Raw genomic sequence first — 20,853 nt, 5'->3', positions numbered from 1 at the left:
GAATGAAAAATTGAATGCAAATGAATGAAATGAATTCACTAACGTTACCTTTTTCATGAATACTTACCACCACCATCAAATTCTAAGTATTCATTATGACTGGGAAAATTGCACTTTTCAACTGGACAATAAATGGAATTGGAAGGCCTCTTGTGTTGAACCTCTCACCCTGCATTCCACAGTGAAGGCAGATGGCCTCAGCGATCACCCCAAGCTGTTCCTGGAACAGTCTGGCCTTAATGCCCATGTCTCCAGCCGAAACACTGAGAGCTGCGTTCTCTCCCCAGTCACAGGCCTCAGAACAGGGCTGGAAGTGCAACTGAAAATATTACTCTCAGAAAAATCAATTTAGAGTGATCAAAAGTACATAATTAATTGTTGCTTAGTATTACTGTTTTTCTTCACGTTTCATGCATGCTGTGTGCATGTACCCTACATGTGTTGTTTCTTGAAAGCACACTATCATCACACATCTTTGTCATGTGATTCTTACCTATCCATTCCAGTCAATGGATTTGATTTGATTTGATTTGACGCACTATTGCCACAGCCCTAATAGCAATAACAAGGCAATACACCTTTTGATTAATGCAGAAAAATATAGTATCAAATGGCTAGTCATATCATCCAAGCATAACCTGACTCTCGTCATACCTTTGTGTATTTTCAATCAGCTTCATGAGCTCACACGAGGGTCTGGAGGACCCACTGATTCGCGTTGCTCCCAAACCAATACAGTAGAATCAATCTGGGACGCAGGATTTTCAGAAATGTGACATAGTCCAAAAGGAGAAAGAGGGAGAAAATAAGTGAAACACAACAGTTGTTTCAGACAACAATGGCCGCTTGCATGGATTCACTCATTAGCATTGCTTCTGTCATTTCAACTGTATTTTTGAATCTGTGAGTTGTTAAAGTAGCACCTCATTAAAATGTCCGACAGTGTTTCTCCAATCACGTGCCAGGACTATTTGATAAAATCACGCCTACGCAGACATACGACTATGGCCTAACTCCAGGTGAATGTTGGAGCATAGTGGAACCCATTAATCTGGTGAGAGTCAGGTTAGTCCTACCCTACCTCTTACTGCAGACATGTATGTGGCCTATATTGACTCAGATATGCAGGGTGCTGTGAGGGCAAGGTGTCTCAGTGGTGTATGTACCATTTACACCCTAATCTCGGTGTGAATACAGTTTTGGCATGTTTGTGATGTTGCAGGGCTGGTTGGTAATCTGGCAAACAGAGTATTTTCCCAGTGGGCCGCTGTTCATCCGGGCCGATGTTATTATTTTCTTAGGATTGGAACCAGCTCACAATTTAGTGGTGATGGCCCATTGGTCCTGGGCGAAAGCCGACTGTTGAGTGGAGAACATAGGATGGTGTCGCCAGGCTACATTGGTCCATCCTCAATACAGAAAGTCGACTAGGATATAGTATGGCAGAGGCCTGTGCATGTGTGAGGGGCCTGGACCTTTTTTTGTCCCAGCAAGCCCCATGAGGTTGCTTGTGTATGAGGCAGCTACTACTGTCATCAGGGCAGAAGCCATTTTACAATGGAGGGCTACTGCTACTGCTAATGAACATATTGACAGACGGAGTATGGCAGCAGCCACAGCTGGTCTCCTCTGGGCGTCTTAGCGTTGGCTGAAAGGAGCACTCTGTAATTGCTGACAGGGAAGCAGACAAGGGGGGGGGGGGCAAAGGGGTCAGTTGTCCCAGGCCCAAGGAGATGATGAAGGGCCCATAATTGGCTCCTCATTACATTGAATGTATTCTGTGGGGGGGGGGGGGGGGGGGGGGGGGGGGGGGGGGGGGGGGCTGGGGGCTTTCAGATTACTTTGTCCTGGGCCCAGCCAAAGCTGTCAGCGGCCCTTATTGCTGAGGTCAGTTGGTGGGGAAACAGCAGTTCCTCCTCAATGACACACAAAGCCTTTCATTTTGGAGATGCCAAAAGTGTGTTCCATGGTGCACAGTAAAATAATGGAGTGCTAATTCAACACTTAAGAGAGTCAATTTAACATCTCCTAGACTGAACTTGGTCCCACAGTGCTCTCTAAGTGTTGTTGCAGAGTAGCCTGATTATCATCGACTTTCTCGGTGAGACTTGGTCTGACCAAGAGCATAGCAATTAACATTTCCCAAACGGCATGGTCGACCTGCCTCCCTTGGTTTGTTAATGGTTGTATTCTTCCAGACAAAGTGGGCAGAGTTCCAGATTTTTTGGAAGCTCAGAAACAATATGGTATTGCTCTTGGCCTGACCAGTTCCATAGTGCAATACATCCAAAATCTTGCTCCATGGTGCACTACACTAGCCTGCTTCTCACGCACACCGTTCGTGCATTTTCACTCAACTTTGTGAGCTTGCACGAGGATCCATCTGCATGAGAACCAGGTTAGCACTACACTCCCACATACAGTAGCTACTTTATGTGTGATGCAGATCTTTTTCAAATGTGCAAAGCGAAAATTGGGTTGTCAAGGATACTTTGTAAAGTTACTAAATTCGACGTGCATGCTAGACAACAGGATCATAAATGCCTCTGTTTCCTTACTCCACCGGGTCTCATGCCAGTGGTTCTCTGGTCATTATGTAGGCCTACTTATCATGTTTTGTATTGAAAACACACAGTAGCTACTTGACCACTCTCTTAGTAAGGTCAGGACAAAACAACCAACGGATTATCTTCTGCCAATGGATCATCATTTCTACACTGCCATAACAGTGTAGACAAGCCATCAGCCTCAGAAAACCTCAGACACTTGTGGCCTGGTCTGGACTAGGGCCCAGAAAAGGACCAGGCATTTTTACACAGCCCACTCTAAAAAGTGTGAGTCTCTCTTAAGATACGGCATACAGAAAACTCCTAACAGCATCAGGGCTGGGGACAGTCCACTGGGAAATGCCCTGTATGACAGATAGGCTACAGTAACTGTACCAGCCTGTAAAGCCAGTAAAGCCCCCATTTCTGTAAATGCAAAATGTGGACTGTGTGAAAAACACATCAGTTTTTGGGAGGACACAAGTTTAGAGGGACAACCAGCCAGACAACTGACGATATTGAATTTGGAGCATTTGCATTTCATTCATTATAGATTTACCCGGACCAGAAAGAACTGAGAAATCCATCAGAATGAATGGAATATTCAGTATAGTAGCATTCCTGTAAACTAATTAGGCCTGTAATGTCATAGTTGTACTGCCTAGGAGACTCTGACTAACCAAAAGGAAGGGGATAAATTCAATTCCAATTAGTTCTTGAGAAGAATTTGTTTCTACGAGGCTGGAGCTTGGTACTAAAGCAGTCCAATGAGTCACTGTCAGCATCCATTGCTTAGCCTACTGGAAGGAAGTGGAGAAAGAGGCCCATGTGAGGATACAGACCACAATACCTCATACCCTTTTATGGCCCGTTTTTGCCATAATAATCTCGTAAAATGTACAATTCCCTTTTGGATTAAAGCCGTGCGTATATAGTGACTCGTACGCCTCTGCTCCGTGTTGGCCGTGGCTGCTGACGGATGGTCGAGTCACTTCTCTGTCCTCTGCGTACAAATGTCTTCTACCAGCTTGTGACGCAATCTGGCTGTTCCAGTGATTTTCTGATCCCCCCGCCGAAAAGTCTTCCCGTTGGCACGTCCACCTCCCCCCGCGCAGCATCTATTCCTCTTATCTACGAGCAAGCGGCCAAGATGGATATTGTAAATCAGGTAGGAGTCTGAACGTAAAGAAAAATACAAATGTTTGCGTTCTCGCTCTCTGTGCGGATTGCTTTCGCGGTTACATACATTTGTCGTGGCGCTGTTGTGTCGTTGGTTGTAATAATTCCCGTAAATGTGCAAATGCGATATATACCCTCTAGTGATGCTCTGTGTTGACTGTCCCTGTGCGTGATTATGTTAGGGTCAAAATATTACTGAAGCAAGCATAGCATTATTACGATGTCGTCGTGTACAGTTTGAAATGTCCATGTTTTAGGTTATAGAGTGGGATTTCACAAACCAGGTAATAGCGTCCGCCAGAATGTCATTGAATCGCTGGGCTACAAGACTAAGCCTTTTTGATGTTATTTCGGCCGTGTGAAAATGTATTTTTACGCAGTGGAAAAAAATCCCCTGCAATACAACTGTATTACATTTATTTTAGAGAGAACAGTGAATCAGTCAGTGGATTTTGCAGTAGGGCCTTGCAGCGTGCAGATGCATTTGAGGAGATGGCTCTAAAATGGCAGCTGGTTTTTATCCAGGCATCGGTGTATAGGCTATGTCCTTTTCCCTCATGCAGACATTGCAAAGATGATAATCGCATCCCGTGAATGCGAACATTTTCCTGGTGTTGCTCTTGTAAACAATGTGCTATTTTTTCCATAAAAAGAGGTATTGGGCATTGTCATTAACTGTGAATCCAAAATAATTGCCTCAATCCCCATAGATTTACCCCACTGTAACTCAAATCGTCCTGTTATGTGAATCATATTTCAATTATCCCGTGCTTCCTATCCTTTGTTGTTATTTGGGCTGTATTGGTGCGTTTCCATTTTAATTACGCGGATGCTCAAAATCACACAGACCTACCTCCAGAGCAGAGTAAAAGCTAGTGTCGTGTTAAACCGCACCTTGCTACGTCACACTCCGTGAACGCATAGGGTACCATATTTTAATGTCGGCGCATCTCATCACATAGAGCTTTCTCCTGAAGAGGATGCTGCGAAATAACTGTCGTTTTATCGACTGCATGATGATACTGACTGTCACCCTGTGCAGCAATTTTGTCCCCCATCCTTGTGGCATATTTTTGTTATCTTCCTGCAGGGCCAAATGTAGGGCCTATTAGCTGGATATGGCGGAGCAATTTGGAAACAGCATCAAATGGTCGTGCATTCTAATTGATTTGAAAATAAATGGTAAAAAGCGTCCGTCGACTGTGGGTTCACTTGCTCAAATTATCTTCTTCCAAAGCACATGCCATGTTCCATTAAAAAAGCATAGACCTATGATATGTCATGGAAGACAGGTTAATGTTACACCCTTATCTCCGACGTTATCCTATAGAACTAGCCTAGAGGGAATGACATGAACACTTTAGGTGTACAGTACCTGTCCACAGGTGCATATAACAAGGAGTGTCTTCATAGAGAATATAAGCATCAGAGGCCTGTTTTCCTAATAGCCTTAGTGGGACATAGCCTATCTTACTTTAGCATATATTACAGCTTTATCAGAGGCTTTTATCCAAAGTGACTTTTAATCAGGCAAACTGTGCTCAAGGGCATTGGTTGAAGTCCCTGGAATAGTGTGTTACTAGATTAGGATGTAGAGTAGGGAAGACCCCCGTGTTACCCCTGCTGATACCAGTATTCGAACCCGCAACCTTCCGATTCTAAGACTAACTCTCTGCCACTGCTGATGAGGCTACAACATAGCTTTAACATACCAATAGAGCAATCACCCCAGTTGCCCTAACAGTGATAGTTGTGTATCCAATAAAAATGTGAACGTTTCTGTGGGGTTTCCTTTACGTGTATATTTTGTGGGATGCAGTCTCTTTTGCTGATTTGCTTCATAAAACTTTTCTCCTAACAGTTGGTTGCCAACGGGCAGTTCAGAGTTCTCAAAGTACCCCTGGGATTCATCAAAGCCCTAGAATGGGTAAGTCAATTCATTCAGAAACCATTTTACTCAGGTCAGTCCATAGCCCTTTCATTCAGATGCATTCACTATTTGCAGAAAAAGCTTTTTAACGTTATACCCTAACAGCATTCCCACAACATTCCCAAGCGTCTTCATTAAGACATGGTCATTACCTTTTCTTTTTTTTTCGATAAGGTTATAACTGAGCCTCTGCATGAAAGGGTTACAGGTAATGTGTGTTGCTGCCTGTGAAGATTCTCATTTGTGTTCATGTATTCACTTTGCATTTCGCAGTGTGTTAATTCTCACAGTGAGAAAATGTGTCGTTTCTATACTAAATTGGGTTGGACATGTTCAAAATAGGCTTCTTGTCCTTGCTAAAAAACTGTTTCATTACAGAACTCCCAAGAGATATTCTGGGGCAAGTTGATACATTTATCTTATGTGCAATTCGCCTACAACTTTCAACATCTTTCATTGAGTAATTGACTTTTCAATTATTTTCAGAGGGACCACAGTGTACTAAGGAGGTTTTGCAAGAGAGCCTATCTCACATCTCTGCATCGTACAAAGAGCCAACTAACAATCAGTCTTGTCCCCATTTTAATTTATAGTCTTTGACAGTCAGTTGGCAGTCAGTCATTCCAATAGTCTTTTCTGCTGGCTAGTTAAACTGTGTTGGCGGGGTGTGTCCTTCATGTTATGGGAAATGAAGGAAGCATCATATTTTACTGTAAAAGAACAAGAATAAGCAGAGTGACTCTGCACAAACAAAAGTAGCATCCTCACCATAGAGGAGTCGATTTGATACACAAGCGTACACTCACTCAATGGAGTTATTTATTACCATAATAATTCTCTATAGATCGGCATACTGCAATTTAGTGCATTTATGGGGCCTGAGAAAGAGTGAGATGATCAATCCTGTGAGTGCATCTCTCTGACTGTGTGTGTGTGTGTGTGTGTGTGTGTGTGTGTGTGTGTGTGTGTGTGTGTGTGTGTGTGTGTGTGTGTGTGTGTGTGTGTGTGTGTGTGTGTGTGTGTGTGTGTGTGTGTTCGCGCGCAAGTGAGTGTGTGTCTTTGCATATCTGTGTCTGTTTCTGTGTAAGAGAGGCTGTCTTCATTTATACAATGCTACTCATATTCCATTTACTCAGCCTGTGAAACCTAAACCGAATGGAGAATTCTATTATACGTCAGTTTTATAGATCCGGTGCACAACCCAAAGTAAACTGTAGGCCATTAGGATGTACCCTGGGGGTATCCCCCGGTCATGCCCTTGCTATGCAATTCATCACTCATCCTGGCTTACCTGTAGGCCCTCAGAGGTCGCATAGTATTGAAAGTACTGCAAAGACGATCAAATCAGTCGCTGAAACAGACAGTGACCTCGTGTGGTGAAAAGATAACATTACAACAGGTGATGCTAAATTGACCCCTCATGTTGCCAATGTGTCACATTAAATCAAATCTGGCTGCGGCTATTTTTACTCGGAGCGCGCTACATACAAACACAGTTCAGCTGTGAACACGTGAATGGGGATGCTACAATAGAACGTTTTTTTTCTCTCTCTCTCTTTTGAGGTCATGAGTAGTGTATTATGTAATCATGGTAATAGAGGATTCCATTTTAACACAGTGGAAATGTAGCTCTCTGTTTTCATAGCACACTTCAGTCGTTTATAAACATAACGTGAATCAGTCTTGAGTAAACTTTTCTCTGTGTCTGTCTTAAATACTACCATTCCCCAAAGAGAGGGACAGACAGAGAGAGAGAGAGAGAGAGAGAGAGAGAGAGAGAGAGAGAGAGAGAGAGAGAGAGAGAGAGAGAGAGAGAGAGAGAGTAATCACTGAAACACAGGCACATGCAAATTCCCTCTAACATGTGCAGGCATCCACATCAAACACAATAATTGGTGTCTAATTGTAGTCCTCACACTTAGACATGCTCAGCCCTCCTGGTTGGTATGCATTGGCTCTACCATTCTCTCTCTCTTTATCTCTCTCTCTCTCTCTCTCTCTCTCTCTCTCTCTCTCTCTCTCTCTCTCTCTCTCTCTCTCTCTCTCTCTCTCTCTCTCTCTCTTTCTGCTTCCCGTCACGTGAGGGCATTCCTGTCTCCACTCCAAGCAGCCCCAGCACGACAGATGGCCCGGCCATCTCTGTGAAAATTAATAGCGAGATTCGCCATTCAATCCCATCTAGGCAGTAGGCGAGCTCTAATCTGCGCGAGGGCGACCAGATTTAAACCACTGGCGGAGAGAGAGAGAGAGAGAGAGAGAGAGAGAGATAGAGAGAGAAAGAGAGAATATAGCCTACTAAGCGCTGAAACGCTCTGTTTGTGCTGCTTGACAGTGTTTTGATGTGCGGTAGCTGCTGTTGTTGTGTCGGTACACAGCAGGGCATTTGAATCTCTCCACAACGTCGCCACTACACAGGGCCATATGGGGATGGGATGCTGGTAGTATTTGCTCTGCCCTCAGTAGTGGCCTGGCCTCCACTGCCAATAGGGATCTGGCAGATGGGCTCCCCCTGCTGTGCTGGGTAGTAGTGGACGCTTCTGATGCTTCCTGTAGGATTCTTATGCTTTTCCCTTTTACTATTTGGCCATCATTAGAGTACTGTAGCCTCTTTGTGCAGATGGGACAGGCGGTGGCCCTGTACAGTCTTTGTGGGAAAGACTGCTTCATAAAAACCATTGCTGTGACATTACTGAAAGCTTTAAGGGTGCACTGTGTAGGATGGTGGCCAGAGAAGGTATTGCCACTATGCTGCTCATTGAAACTGTGCTGCCTACTGCCAAAATCTTCTCATGAATATTTACTGAATAATAAGATCATATTTTCTGGAAATTGGCAGAAATGGAATTAATGAATATTTAGAATTTGATGGTGATGGTAAGTATTCGGTACAAGTATAACATTTGTAAAGGAGCAGCATAAATTCTGTGAAGAAACTGCTAAAAATATTATACAGTGCATCTTTAAGTTTAATTAAATAAACGATTTTGGTGACAAAAAGGTTATATCATCGGCTCTGCACAAAGGGGTTAACATTGCAGCCATGAATAACTAACATTGTGCAGGTTAACACAATCAAATTATCGTCGGTGCATGTGACTAGAAAAAGGCATATTGATGGAAGGGTGCCTGGGGAGCATCTTTTTATTGAGGATCAGGCTACCTTCCCTCCTCCCATGAAGGGCACCTGCCACACATGGCTTGAGACCCATGGCAGTGGTCTCTAATGCCTTCAACAATCAAATTGTGTTTGAAATAAAATAATGCTATTGTACTATTGGACTTAACTATTACTGTTGGTGTTACAGTAATAGGCCATTCTATTCTTATTCCTATCATTATTCAATAGCACTTTATGCTGGGGTCCACATGGTAGCCAGTCACTAATACTTACTTACTTTGTCTGTGTAAGTGACTTATTTGACTTGTTAAAGGTGCACTGTGTAATATTTTTCTTAGTTTATTTTCAAAATGCATGCTGCCCATTCACAAATGTTACCTTTTTCACCAATACCTGCCACCATCAAATTCTAAGTAGGCTTATTCATTATGACCAGGAAAATTGCACTTTTCCTACATTAAAGGGATCATCTCCATGTCTGCATTTTTTCAGCAAATCTTCCTGTACTTTAGTCATACCAAGCAAAATAAATCAGCTCCTTTCATCATCATTTGATATGGGTGTATTCATCATATTGTTGTTCTTTCATTATTGATATACGGTAATCATAGTAAAGACTCGATTGATTTTGCGTAGGTGTTACATATAGTTAGGCATGTATTAGTGACTAACATCTGAACCCTGCAATAAACTATAACACGTTATTTTGATTTTATTCCTATTTTATCACTAAATATTTGTCTTGTTCTCTCTTAAGGTGTTTGCTATTTTTGCTTTCTCGACGTGTGGGAGCTACGACGGCTCATTCAGGATGAGTGTCTCGTGCAAAGAGAACGTAGAAGAAAGTGACTTAAAAATAGACGTCGATTTTGAATACCCATTCAGGTTTGTATAATTTGCTTAACCCCCCACTAATCAAAGTTTCGTATTTGTCATTTGAGACTTAAATTGAATATATTTAACTAACTTCATGTCAAGCTTCCACAATGCTGTGGAGAGAGAGTCAAAAACAGTGCCAGTTATGAACTGATCTGCATTCCTCTCACCACAGGCTTCACCAAGTATACTTCGATGCCCCGTCCTGCAAAGGGAGGACTGAGAGGTTCTTCCTAATTGGTGACTACTCTTCCTCTGCCGAGTTCTTTGTGACCATCGCTGTCTTCGCGTTCCTCTACTCCATGGCCGCCCTCAGCATCTACATATTCGCCTTTGAGAAGTACCGCGAGAACAACAAGGGCCCGCTGATTGTGAGTTGGTTGTTGATTGTGTTGAGACAGGATAGCCTAGCTCAGAGTCCCCCGTGCATCAATCAGAGAGAGAGAGAGAGAGAGAGAGACAGAGAGAGAGAGAGAGAGAGAGATGGAAACAGGCTTACAGGATAGAATCTTTTGTAGTGGCAGTGCAAAGAAAGGGTGCTTCAAATAGGCCTACTCTTTTAATGTCTGTTCAGGACTCCATTTCACTCAGCATTCACACAAGGATGTTTAGAGACTGTCCTTGGATTCTAGATAGAAATGTTAAAATAGTCATATACAACATTTATGATCCAATGCCTCATGTATTTAACAAAAAGTAATGGCTATAGGTTTAAGGTGTTAGAATTGTATATGCAGTCAGAGATAAATGAGAACAAAGCTCATGTTGTTAGTCAGTCTTTTACACTCCGACTATAAATACAGCAGCATGAGTGTTCCAGCTAGGTCTTATTGGCAAGAGCAGAAGTTGTGCACTTTATAGAAAGTGCTTTTCACGGCAGTGGGAGGAATGAGACTGTTGGCAGGATGCAAGCGGCCAGATGGATTGGACTGGAAGAGAACGATCCCTATCTAGTATCTTTAGAATGGTTTTTAGGATGGATTTCCATGCAGTTTGTGAAATTTGTATTCTGCTTTTTAAACAGCAAAGCATGTATATTTGGTTATAGGTGGTGGTGGGAAAATAGATGTGATAAAAGTCCAACATTTGCAAAAAAGAGCTTTTTAACCATATTGTAAGGGACACTTAAGTATACATGCAGTTTGTACAAATTGTTAATTTTGCTTTTTAAACAGCAAAGATGTATATGGTTATTGGTTGTGACGGAAAAATAGATGAGATAAGAAGAGTCCAACAGTTCCAAAAAAGAGCGTTTCAGCTGCACACGCCCATGTATCTTTAAGAATGTGAATAGTTTGTACAATTTGCATTTTGCTATTTAAACAGTGAAGCTGTTTAAGTTAGTTATGGCATTACAAATGAGCTAAGAGTCGCTACAATTGCAAAATTAGCGTTTTACCCACAAGCCAGTATGTCAAGACTGGTCCCCATGTCCTGCCAGCCCTCCAAGACACTGGCACAGCCCCAGGTGAATCTGAAAATAACATGGCCTAGTTATGGCTGAACAGTATACACCATGACTCATTTCCATGGAGCCAACATTTCATACAATCAGGGTTGCCAGATGAGGCTGTTTTCCAGACCAAAAAATGCTCAACACCCGCCTAGAAGTACAAAATCCCCCCCAATTCTAATGATTTCTGTGGCAAAAATTGGGCAGGTTTTTCTGCTAAATGCCAATTTTACCCGTACACAGCCATCCTAAGCAGCCCAATTGGGCAGGAAACAGCCCAATCTGGCAACATTTCATACAATGGCTATTAATGGAACGGGAACATGGCATCATGGCAGTGTGCAGTAATCATGGTGTAGAAAAATACATGTGAGGTTATTGTTCTTTCTTTCATGATTTAATTTTTTTTTTTTTTTTAAAGCATGTTAATATTCTGTTCACTGTAGTTTTCGGACTATAAGATGCACTTGAAAGTCTTACATTTTTCAAAAAAAATGTCACTGCGCATCATAGTGTGAAAAATTCAGTATTTATCGATGTCAGTAGTGACATATAAAATGCCATAATAATAATAACACTACAAATACTAATACTACTTGTAGTAGTCAACCCAATAACTGTTAATATGGTTTTATGATGATAATTTGTTATAATTTCTGGGTGGCCTTTGTGCCTTATGTCAGTGTAGCATGACCAGGTGAACTGACAAAAATATTATTGAATCAATGAACCGACTACGCCACCAGAGGGCGCTAAAGTCCCTCTGGAAATTGAATTACACACTAGTGCATCAAAGCACACAGGTTCGTAAGGAACGACAGAGACAGGATTACAGGGAACAATTACTTTCTCTTTTTAATAAGTCAAGAGGTATAAAATACAATGTTATGTAGGACCACAAAATAAACAAAACGTACATTGGCGCGGGACAGGCAAGCACACAATGAGTTGGCTTAGGTTTCCCCTATTAAGTAGCTTCAGAACAAGTTAACACGATGTACCACACAATTAGCACAGCAAGCACATCTAGTTGAATAAGCATGCATGGAAATAAATCATTAACACAGCACACGAAGTTACACTCGGCATAAGGCCTGAGCACTGCACGTGAGAAACTACTGTAGGGTGGTCCTACTGACCAGTTAGGCCTACAGGTGTGTGGTGTACCCGACACGGCCAACACACAATACCTCAACAATAAGAAACAAAACAGAAATCAAACGTAAATTAATCAAACAAAAGAAAGAGCTTAGTCCCACACATCACATTCACACACACACACACACTCCACTGAGTGTCAGCGCGCAACCACGCGCGTCACCAAACACTCTCTCCACACGAGAGTTCCAAGCGCGCACCGCGCGTCACTTAACACACTCTTCACACGCACGCACTCGTCCACAATATTTGTCAGGAGAACAAAAACAGCAGCGCGTCAAGGGCCGTCGGCCCTACATATGTTGATCCCAGGCTACCTGCAGACAAAAGGCATCGGGGGGAAGTATGACTAGGCAGCCTACATATTTAATAATTTGAAGGCAAATGGTGGAGAGTGTAACATACCCGATGGGCGAGGCACATCGCCTACGCCGACAGCAGCAAGGGCAACAGCAGTAAAACGGACAGGCTAGGTACAGCAGTTGCCTGGAACAAGATGAGGGCATGCAGCGAGTGAGAGGAATGTTTACAATTAAAATATAATCAGTGGTAGGGACTACGGGGGCATAGCCTACCGGGAGAAGTTGAGAGAATGCCCACGCCAGCACTTCAGCAGAAACTCAAACGGTTACGCTCTTGGTCAGAAGACGCACCGCAGGACCAAACAACCCCACGAGGGCTTCCACATCCCCGGGGAATACATATGCCTACGGGTGCGGGCTCTCCCAGTGACAACAGAACCCAGAGCCAAATGATGATCGACCAGCCGCCCCCCAAATGAAGCAGGTGTAGCGCTTTTAAAAGAAACTAAAATCTTAGCAATTGGTGCTCCTCACTCACATGACACACCGCGCCACAGCCAATTGCCGCTGTGGCTTAAAGGCACAAGCACCAATATGCTACACAGTATTACGGTGCTTACACATCGCAAGCGTGAGACCACTTAACGTGTCCGGTATCAGTCCGAAACGGTTAGAATACATGAAAACAGACACACAGGAGCGCGGTGTAAGCGTGGCGCATGTCCGGCCCCGCAAGCGGCAGGCCGGACATGTCCGCAATGCTCCTTGGAAATAGAACTCGAGTCTATTTTCCTGCGTGGATGTCCTGCGTGGATGTCCGCGTGCAAATTCCATTGAAAATGAATGGCTGCTGCTCGCGGAATCGCGGATAGAACGTGGACGCTGACTGTGCAGTGTGAAAGGCAGCCCTCAAACCTGTCGAACGTGCGATGCTCCCGGACACGTTAAGCGAACGCGAATATCTCGTTGTGTATCCACCGTTACTGGGTGACCTCTGTGTTTTTGTTTGTGCAGCCTTGACAGTACGGCTGGTTGACCTGCATGTTTTTGTTTGTGTTATCTTTCAGGACTTTGGGGTGACCTGACCTGTGTGTTTTTGTTTGTGTTATCTTTCAGGACTTTGGGGTGACCTGTGTGTTTGCGTTCATGTGGCTGGTGAGCTCATGCGCCTGGGCTAAGGGCCTGTCCGACGTGAAGACAGCCACGGACCCAGACAAGGTTCTAGAACAGGTCCCTGCCTGCGACGAGGATGCTGGCAACAAGTGCAAGGAGGTGTACGACCCTAGAATGTCTGGCCTCAACACATCTGTGGTGAGTGTGTGTCCAGAAAGCTGACTGAATTGAGGGCTTACCAGATAGGCTACTGTGAGCATTTTTGTAAAGTGACCAAATGACTTGTGGGACAGCTTTGAGAACCAGATTCAAACTTTGCATATCGTCTCTTCGAAGACCCATTATTCTGATCTCTCAATTTTACGATGATTTCCCATTGGCAAGCCAATTCACCTCTATTCTAGGCCCTATTCTAAGGATGAAGCAGGGGCCGAGACTACACAAAGCATTCCAGCTAGTGTGACGGAGGCTAACTAGCAGAGTTGGCGTGGAACGTTGGTAAAAACCTCCCTCCCAAAGCCTCATACTGTGTCGATGCCGTTGGGCTGGGGGACTGGTCCTTTAGTCCAGCGGTATCGTACTGTGCCTGCCATTGCTGAACCAATGTAGTTGACGAAGTCGCACGTTCGCACCCCGAGGGGGACGAACAGGTGCAAGATTTCCTCCGTCACACTAACAAATATCATGAGAATATTATGGTGCAAATCACACATCATTTGTAGCAATAAAATATCCACATTTTTTTTAGCAAAACAATGCAGAAATGTGCAGTCCCCGGTTCAAACCTCCAACATCCTTCGGACATGGACATCTGTAGGAAGGTTTCGATCAAATGCTTTAACGTGTTAGCAGGCATTCATCACATGCACCCTCTTCTCACTCCATTAAACCTCACTACCATTTCTAGGCGATGGCATCACTGCTAACAGGTTGCCTGATTTTCATAGACTTCAGATCACGTACCGCGATTCTGGTCTGACCAGGACTATAACGATTAGTGTTTCCAAATGGCCTGGTTAACCCGCCTCCCTCGGCTTGCTACTGGTTGAGGGCTGTGCCGAAGTTTAAACCAAACATTTCTTAGTCCCAATAGAACGTCTCTGCTTAAACCACGTCACTGCCTTGAACATGCCTCTACCCAGGACGGTTGGGAATGCTCAGTTGATTGGTTCCAGACAAAGTGGGTGGAGTCAGAGAGAGTAGAGAGATATACTTAAAGAATCTCTGGTGGAGTTTCCCACTGTGGAGGGAACGGAATCCTCATACACAAGCTCCTGGCCCTAGTGTGTGTAGCTGAGCCAAAGGTGTTGCGTCACCGCTAGGGCGGAGCCCGGGTAGTTAACAGAGCATTTCTGACTCAGAATGAAGTTCATGACTTCATAGCAACTCTAATTTGTGGAGATAGGCATGCTACCCATTGAGCTAAAAGCTAGTCTATCAGTCAGCAGTGGTCAGTAATGCATTATTTTGAAGTGTCAGTAAAGAGGTATCTGACATCCCTTACATAAAGTGTACAGTAGGCTTGTCCACAAAATTAATTAGATGCATTCAGATGAAACATTTATATTACACAACACATCTATACTACCTTGTTTACACTGAGAGTTGGATGGATTTCAATGGCATTGTCAGTTTAGAGCAGGGGTACTCAATTAAAAGTCCCCGAGGGCCAGTTTTTCAAAATTCCTCCCAATAAAGGGCCGGGCCGGGCTGACACGACACGACCCCCACCAAAAAAAAATATTAAAAAAAAAAAAAAAAATGATAAGGCCTTTTTAATCACAAAACACACGCACTCACACCCACAGCAGATATTTAGTTTCCAGTGACAGGATGGGAGAACATTTCTCTCATAAAGGGCCTGCATTTTTCTGGAGCACTGTGGGGTGAGGTGCCTGCCTTGCTGTCATTGCCACCCACCCTTCAGTATTTTTTTTTAAATGACATAAGATTATCTTTTTTAAATGACATAAGATTAGCCTATATTTGCAGACTACATTCATAAACATTTATTTCTTAGTGAGAAAACCAATAAGCCTGAAAATAACACTTTTCAAACAAATGTTGCTTATTATGACTTTGTTTATGCAGCTCTCACATGCATAATGAGAATCAGATGCAATAATGGACCCAACAAAGAGGACACATAGATAGGAGGACACCAGGTTTTGCCAACAAGAAAATGGCACATTGATGCAATGTTGATTAAATGCAACAGCCAATAATAAATCATCAAGTTGCTCATAACTTTGTTTGAAATCTTATGAGGGGCTTAGCTTTCCAAACAAACTATTTGGGGACTGTTTAAAAGTGTGAAAAGTTTATCAAGCAATTCGTTTTTAAGTAGGCTACCCCTAGTTAGCTGCCAGCAGAGCTCAAACACAATTTGCCTTCATTTGTGTTAGCAACTAGCTACAGCTAGTGCTAAACCAATTCGAAGTCCTAACACACTGTATGCAATGAAATGTGGACCATTACTTTCAAAAACGAGGCAAAGAGAACTTTGTAAATAATTGATTTACAAGTTCTACCGTACTTCCCTTCAGTAGTCTACCTCACAACAGCCTCTGCCACCCTCATAGTCACTTCTGTTTGGAGCCTGCAGGGAGAAACTGATTGAGGGGGCGGAGACACGGCACGCATCTTCCTAGCGTCTGTGGCGCGATTTCAAAATAAGAGCCAGCAGCGCGATCGGACCAAAAAAAAATAAAAAAAATAAAAATTTTTTTTTTTAAATTTTTCAAAATTATTCGAGGGCCACAAATAGATGCCCCGCGGGCCACAAGTGGCCCGCGGGCCGCTATTTGAGTATGGGGGGTTTAGAGTGACAGGGAGGCAGGGAGTTTTCTATCCTGCCCTATACCAGAGAGAGTGAGGCTGAATCTACTCTATTCTATTCTATTCAATTCTACTCTGTGCAATGCCACTCTACTCTATTCTGCTGCTATTCTCAAGTCAAGTCAAGTCAAGTCAAGTAGGTTTTATTGTCAATTTCTTTACATGCACTGGTCATACAAAGAATTTGAAATTACATTTCTTGCTTTCCCATACAGACATAGACTAATCTAGGTAAGGACATAGACAGTATAGACATAGACAGTACTTATACATGGACTTAAGACAGTATGGACATAGACAGTGCTCATACAGACATTTAAAGTGCAAGACTGGACAACAGAAGACTTGTAGAGGACATACATTAAGAGGTATTTGTTGTGCTTTTGTGCTTTTCCCTAAAAAAGAGTCCTTTATAGCGTTCTGACATGGTAATAGTAGCATTTTGAAGAAAATAAATATTAAAAAAGGTCTGTCAAGTACACCAGCAGCAGTGTGTGTGTGTGTGTGTGTGTGTGTGTGTGTGTGTGTGTGTGTGTGTATGTGTGTGTATGTGTTTAGTGCAGGTAGAAGGTGCGGTGTGCGTCTTGTGTGTGTGTTCGTGTGTGTGTGTGTGTGTGTGTGTGTGTGTGTGTGTGTGTCAGTGTGTGTATGTTTGGGTATAGTGCAGAAAGTGCAGTGTGCTTGTGTGTGTGTGTGTGTGTGTGTGTGTGTGTGTGTGTGTGTGTGTGTGTGTGTGTGTGTGTGTGTGTGTGTGTGTGTGTGTGTGTGTGTGTGTGTGTGTGTGTGTGTGTGTGTGTGTGCATGTTTTGAGTTAGTGCAGGTTGAAAGTTCAGTCACAAGTATAGTAGTGCAGGTGGAATGTTCAGTCGCAGATATGGTGGTGGGGGATGGGGGGGGGGGTTGTCAGTGGCCTTGCTGGCTAGAGGCTGACAGTCGAGGGAGAGTGGGTTGAGTGTTCAGCATCTTGATCGCTTGGTGCATTGTGCTGCTCGCCAGCCTGGTGGTACGGGAACGGAGGCGCCTGTACCTCTTTCCAGAGGGCAGGAGGCTGAACAGTTTGTGTGCAGGGTGGCTTGTGTCTTTGATGATCATCAGTGCTTTCCGGGTGAGGCGTGTGGTGTAAATGTCCTGCAGGGAGGGGAGTGGTACTCCAATGATCTTCTTCTTCTGCTCTACCGTAGTCAATTATATGCTACTCCTTATCCTATCCTACCTCTTTCTTCTGTAGTCAACCTTGTCTTCCTGAACTTGATCCTATGTTTATGTAGCATCTGTAACCCCTGCCTATTGTATTCCATTCTTAATTATATTCTGTTCCAGTAAGCTACAGAATTGATTTTAAGGCTATGCTACTTGTGTTTAAATCACTAAATGGAATGGGACCCACATATCTACTGGATATGTTTCAGCTGTATGCACCAACTAGGTCACTAAGGTCAACGGAGAAGAATTTGCTGGTGATTCCAAAAGTCAAAACAAAGTGTGGAGAGGCAGCCTTTAGCTTCTATGCTTCAAAGCTTTGGAACCAGCTTCCAGATGACATAAAAAATGCACCCACTATTGATAGCTTTAAATCTAGACTCAAGACAAAGCTGTTCTCAGATGCTTTCCCCTAGCTTAAATAACTTATTATTATTATTTTTATTTTTATGTTTATTTAATTTGTTTTATTTTATTTTATTATTATTTTTACCTTATGTTTTATCTTAATGTTTTAAATGTTTTTTGACTCTAATTAATTTCCTTCTTTCTTCCCTGTTTCCTTTCATTTACATTTGTTAACTTTGTGAAGCACATTGAGTTGCACCTGTGTATGAAATGCGCTATATAAATAAACTTGCCTTGCCTTGCCTTGTTCTCATTCAAATATTTTCTGCCCAGTCTTTCGGCTTTAACTTTATCATGTGCTTAGGCAACATCTGGAACTAACGGCCAGCCTGTTGTATTCCATTCTAATTCTATTCTATCCCATTGAAATCTATTCTTTCCAGGCTTTCGGCTTCCTGAACCTGATCCTGTGGTTAGGGAACATCTGGTTCGTCTTCAAGGAGACAGGCATCGCCGCCCCCTTCATGCGCGCCCCCCCTGCCCAGGAGAAGCAGCCAGCCCCCGATACCTTCGGCCAGCCGGGCTACGGCCAGGAGCAGCAGTACAGCCAGCAGCAGCAGGGCTACCAGCCCGAGTATGGCCAGCAGGGTGGAGGCTACAACCAGGGCGGCGAGTACGGCCAGCAGGCAGGCTACGCCCAGCAGGGGGCGCCCACCTCCTTCTCCAACCAGATGTGATCTAACCCAGCCCCAGCCAGCCAATGAGGAGGGAGCTGGAGGATGGTGAGTCATACAGTACAGTCAGGGCCGCTGCTACACATAAGCAGAGTGCCTAGGGCAACAACCAGTACTTGGGACACCAACCACTTCGCCCCCAAAATTGAGTCCTCTTAAATTGAGATTGACTAATTAATGAACTAAGCTAAAATATTGAATTACATTACAAAACATCTATTAGTTAGTAGAATATTATGATTATTATTATTATTGTTATTGTTATTATTATGATTTTTATTAATAATAAAAATAATATTTCATTATGAGGGGGCCTCATGACCAGTTATGCTTAGGGCCTCCAAAACCTAACCGTGGCCCTGCATACAGTAAATGTCTATGAGGGGTTGGGGGGAGGGGAGGGCTGTGTACATCCCAGGTTAGTACGCTGCAGGACAAAATGCTGATTAAAGCTTTAGAGCGAGTAAGAGTGAGGAGCCGTGTTTGTAGAGAATCTGGAGAAGACCTCAATGGTCAAAACGTAGCTCTGCCCATGGCTCAGTCACTTCTTTCACTCTATGGATTGTCATGTAGTGGGGTTAAAAGGTCACAAGGTTTGTTACATAACTGGTAAGCACTAGCTGTTCTGATGGTAAATAGACAGTATACTTAATATGCTATGGTGTAGCTATGCGTAATATGCTATTCCATCAATCAATATCTATCTATCTATCTATCTATCTATCTATCTATCTATCTATCTATCTATCTATCTATCTATCTATCTATCTATCTATCTATCTATCTATCTATCTTACTATCATATTAAAGTATTAAGTTAATGTATAAAATCATAGTTTAAACCTTTTTACCAATACTATTATGGAGATTGCATTGTGTAGCTACTGTATATATTGTGTTTTGCCATTTCATCACTGTGTACTGCAACAGTATCTTGCAAATTACATTCATTTTATGTGGGTGAGAGAACTGTCATCGCAGCTGTTTATTATCCCTATTTGCTTCGACTTAAAGAGGACTTGTAGGCCTGCATGTTTTTGCAAGACGTTAAGATATGTATCTCATCAGCTGCCCTGATCTCCCATTTACCATCCTTAATGTGCTTATCTTGCCTTGTCTCTCCACAGAAAAGAGGGTGAATCGTGTGATTCTGGGAGTGTGGTGCCTGAACCCTACCCACAATACCACACTCTTCCCTGTCTGTCTATTTGTGCTTCTGTCTGTGGACAACAAGAGGGGGATAGGGGCGGGGCGGGGCGGGATTGGGGGAGGAATCCATTATCAAAGGGAAGGGGGGGTATGAGAGGGTGAAATTCATGTGCTGTTCATTATTGTGGTGTAAACAGAAAAGAGAGTTAGGACTGATCAAATGAAGACAAACTTGAATACAGTACCAAAATATGAAAAAAGATTAAAAAAACATGATGCTATATAAATTTAAAATTGATAATGTTGACAATAGTAATACTAAACTTGAGAGAATGTATTTGTCTGTGTTGTATAAATATCCTTATGAACAAATAGTATATACAAAATTTCCTAAAGATGTGTATGTATGTATGGGGTTATTCCACTGTAGTTTAGTTCTGTTGAACGCTCACTAAATACAGTTGTCTTTTAGCCCACAACAATGAGACCCTTGGTCATTTTTACCCTCTGTGGTTTGGTACAGGCTACCTTAAAGAAAACTGTATCAGATTTTATACTTTCGCTCTTTTATCTTTTAATTTGAATATTGTTTTGTTTCTTCTTCTTTATTTTTTTGTTTTCAGTTTTGAGTTTTCTGCTCTGGTGGGATAGAGCATAGTACTGATAGAGTAGGAGGCAAAGCTGGAGAAAAGAACAAACTTTTTGTCATACTAGCTGTCACAGGATACAAACAAGGACATCATGAAAACGGACAAAAAAAACAAAAACGAAAAAAAAAGAGCCATGGTCTAGGTGTTCACATGTTTTTGTTTTAAGTTATGTTTCTTTTAGGATGGACCTTTTTTGCCAGTGTGATTCTCCAAGTGTTACTCTGTGAGAAAAAGTAAGCACAAAACATTCTGACCAGTA

General features: G+C 42.9%; 1 protein-coding gene and 1 long non-coding RNA gene across 2 annotated transcripts; one reads left to right on the top strand and one right to left on the bottom strand.

The window, feature by feature from the left end:
- Positions 1 to 3,633: 3,633 nt before the first annotated feature.
- On the top strand, positions 3,634 to 20,015 carry sypa (synaptophysin a). Its single transcript, XM_063207611.1, has 7 exons — positions 3,634 to 3,714; positions 5,587 to 5,652; positions 9,531 to 9,658; positions 9,825 to 10,020; positions 13,679 to 13,873; positions 18,505 to 18,843; positions 19,923 to 20,015. Exons 1-6 carry the CDS (start codon positions 3,697 to 3,699, stop codon positions 18,796 to 18,798), a joined length of 897 nt encoding a protein of 298 aa, XP_063063681.1. The 5' UTR covers positions 3,634 to 3,696; the 3' UTR covers positions 18,799 to 18,843; positions 19,923 to 20,015.
- Positions 12,378 to 13,035, bottom strand: LOC134456223 (uncharacterized). Its single transcript, XR_010036265.1, has 3 exons — positions 12,836 to 13,035; positions 12,666 to 12,746; positions 12,378 to 12,577 (listed from the first exon to the last, which is right to left on the bottom strand). It is a non-coding gene; the product is annotated as an uncharacterized LOC134456223 (long non-coding RNA).
- Positions 20,016 to 20,853: the final 838 nt, after the last annotated feature.

Source organism: Engraulis encrasicolus, chromosome 10 (genome assembly GCF_034702125.1).
Source record: "Engraulis encrasicolus isolate BLACKSEA-1 chromosome 10, IST_EnEncr_1.0, whole genome shotgun sequence".
NCBI lineage: Eukaryota > Metazoa > Chordata > Actinopteri > Clupeiformes > Engraulidae > Engraulis > Engraulis encrasicolus.
Note: the sequence above shows the minus strand (reverse complement) of the source record. Positions and strands in the feature narration are given on the sequence as shown.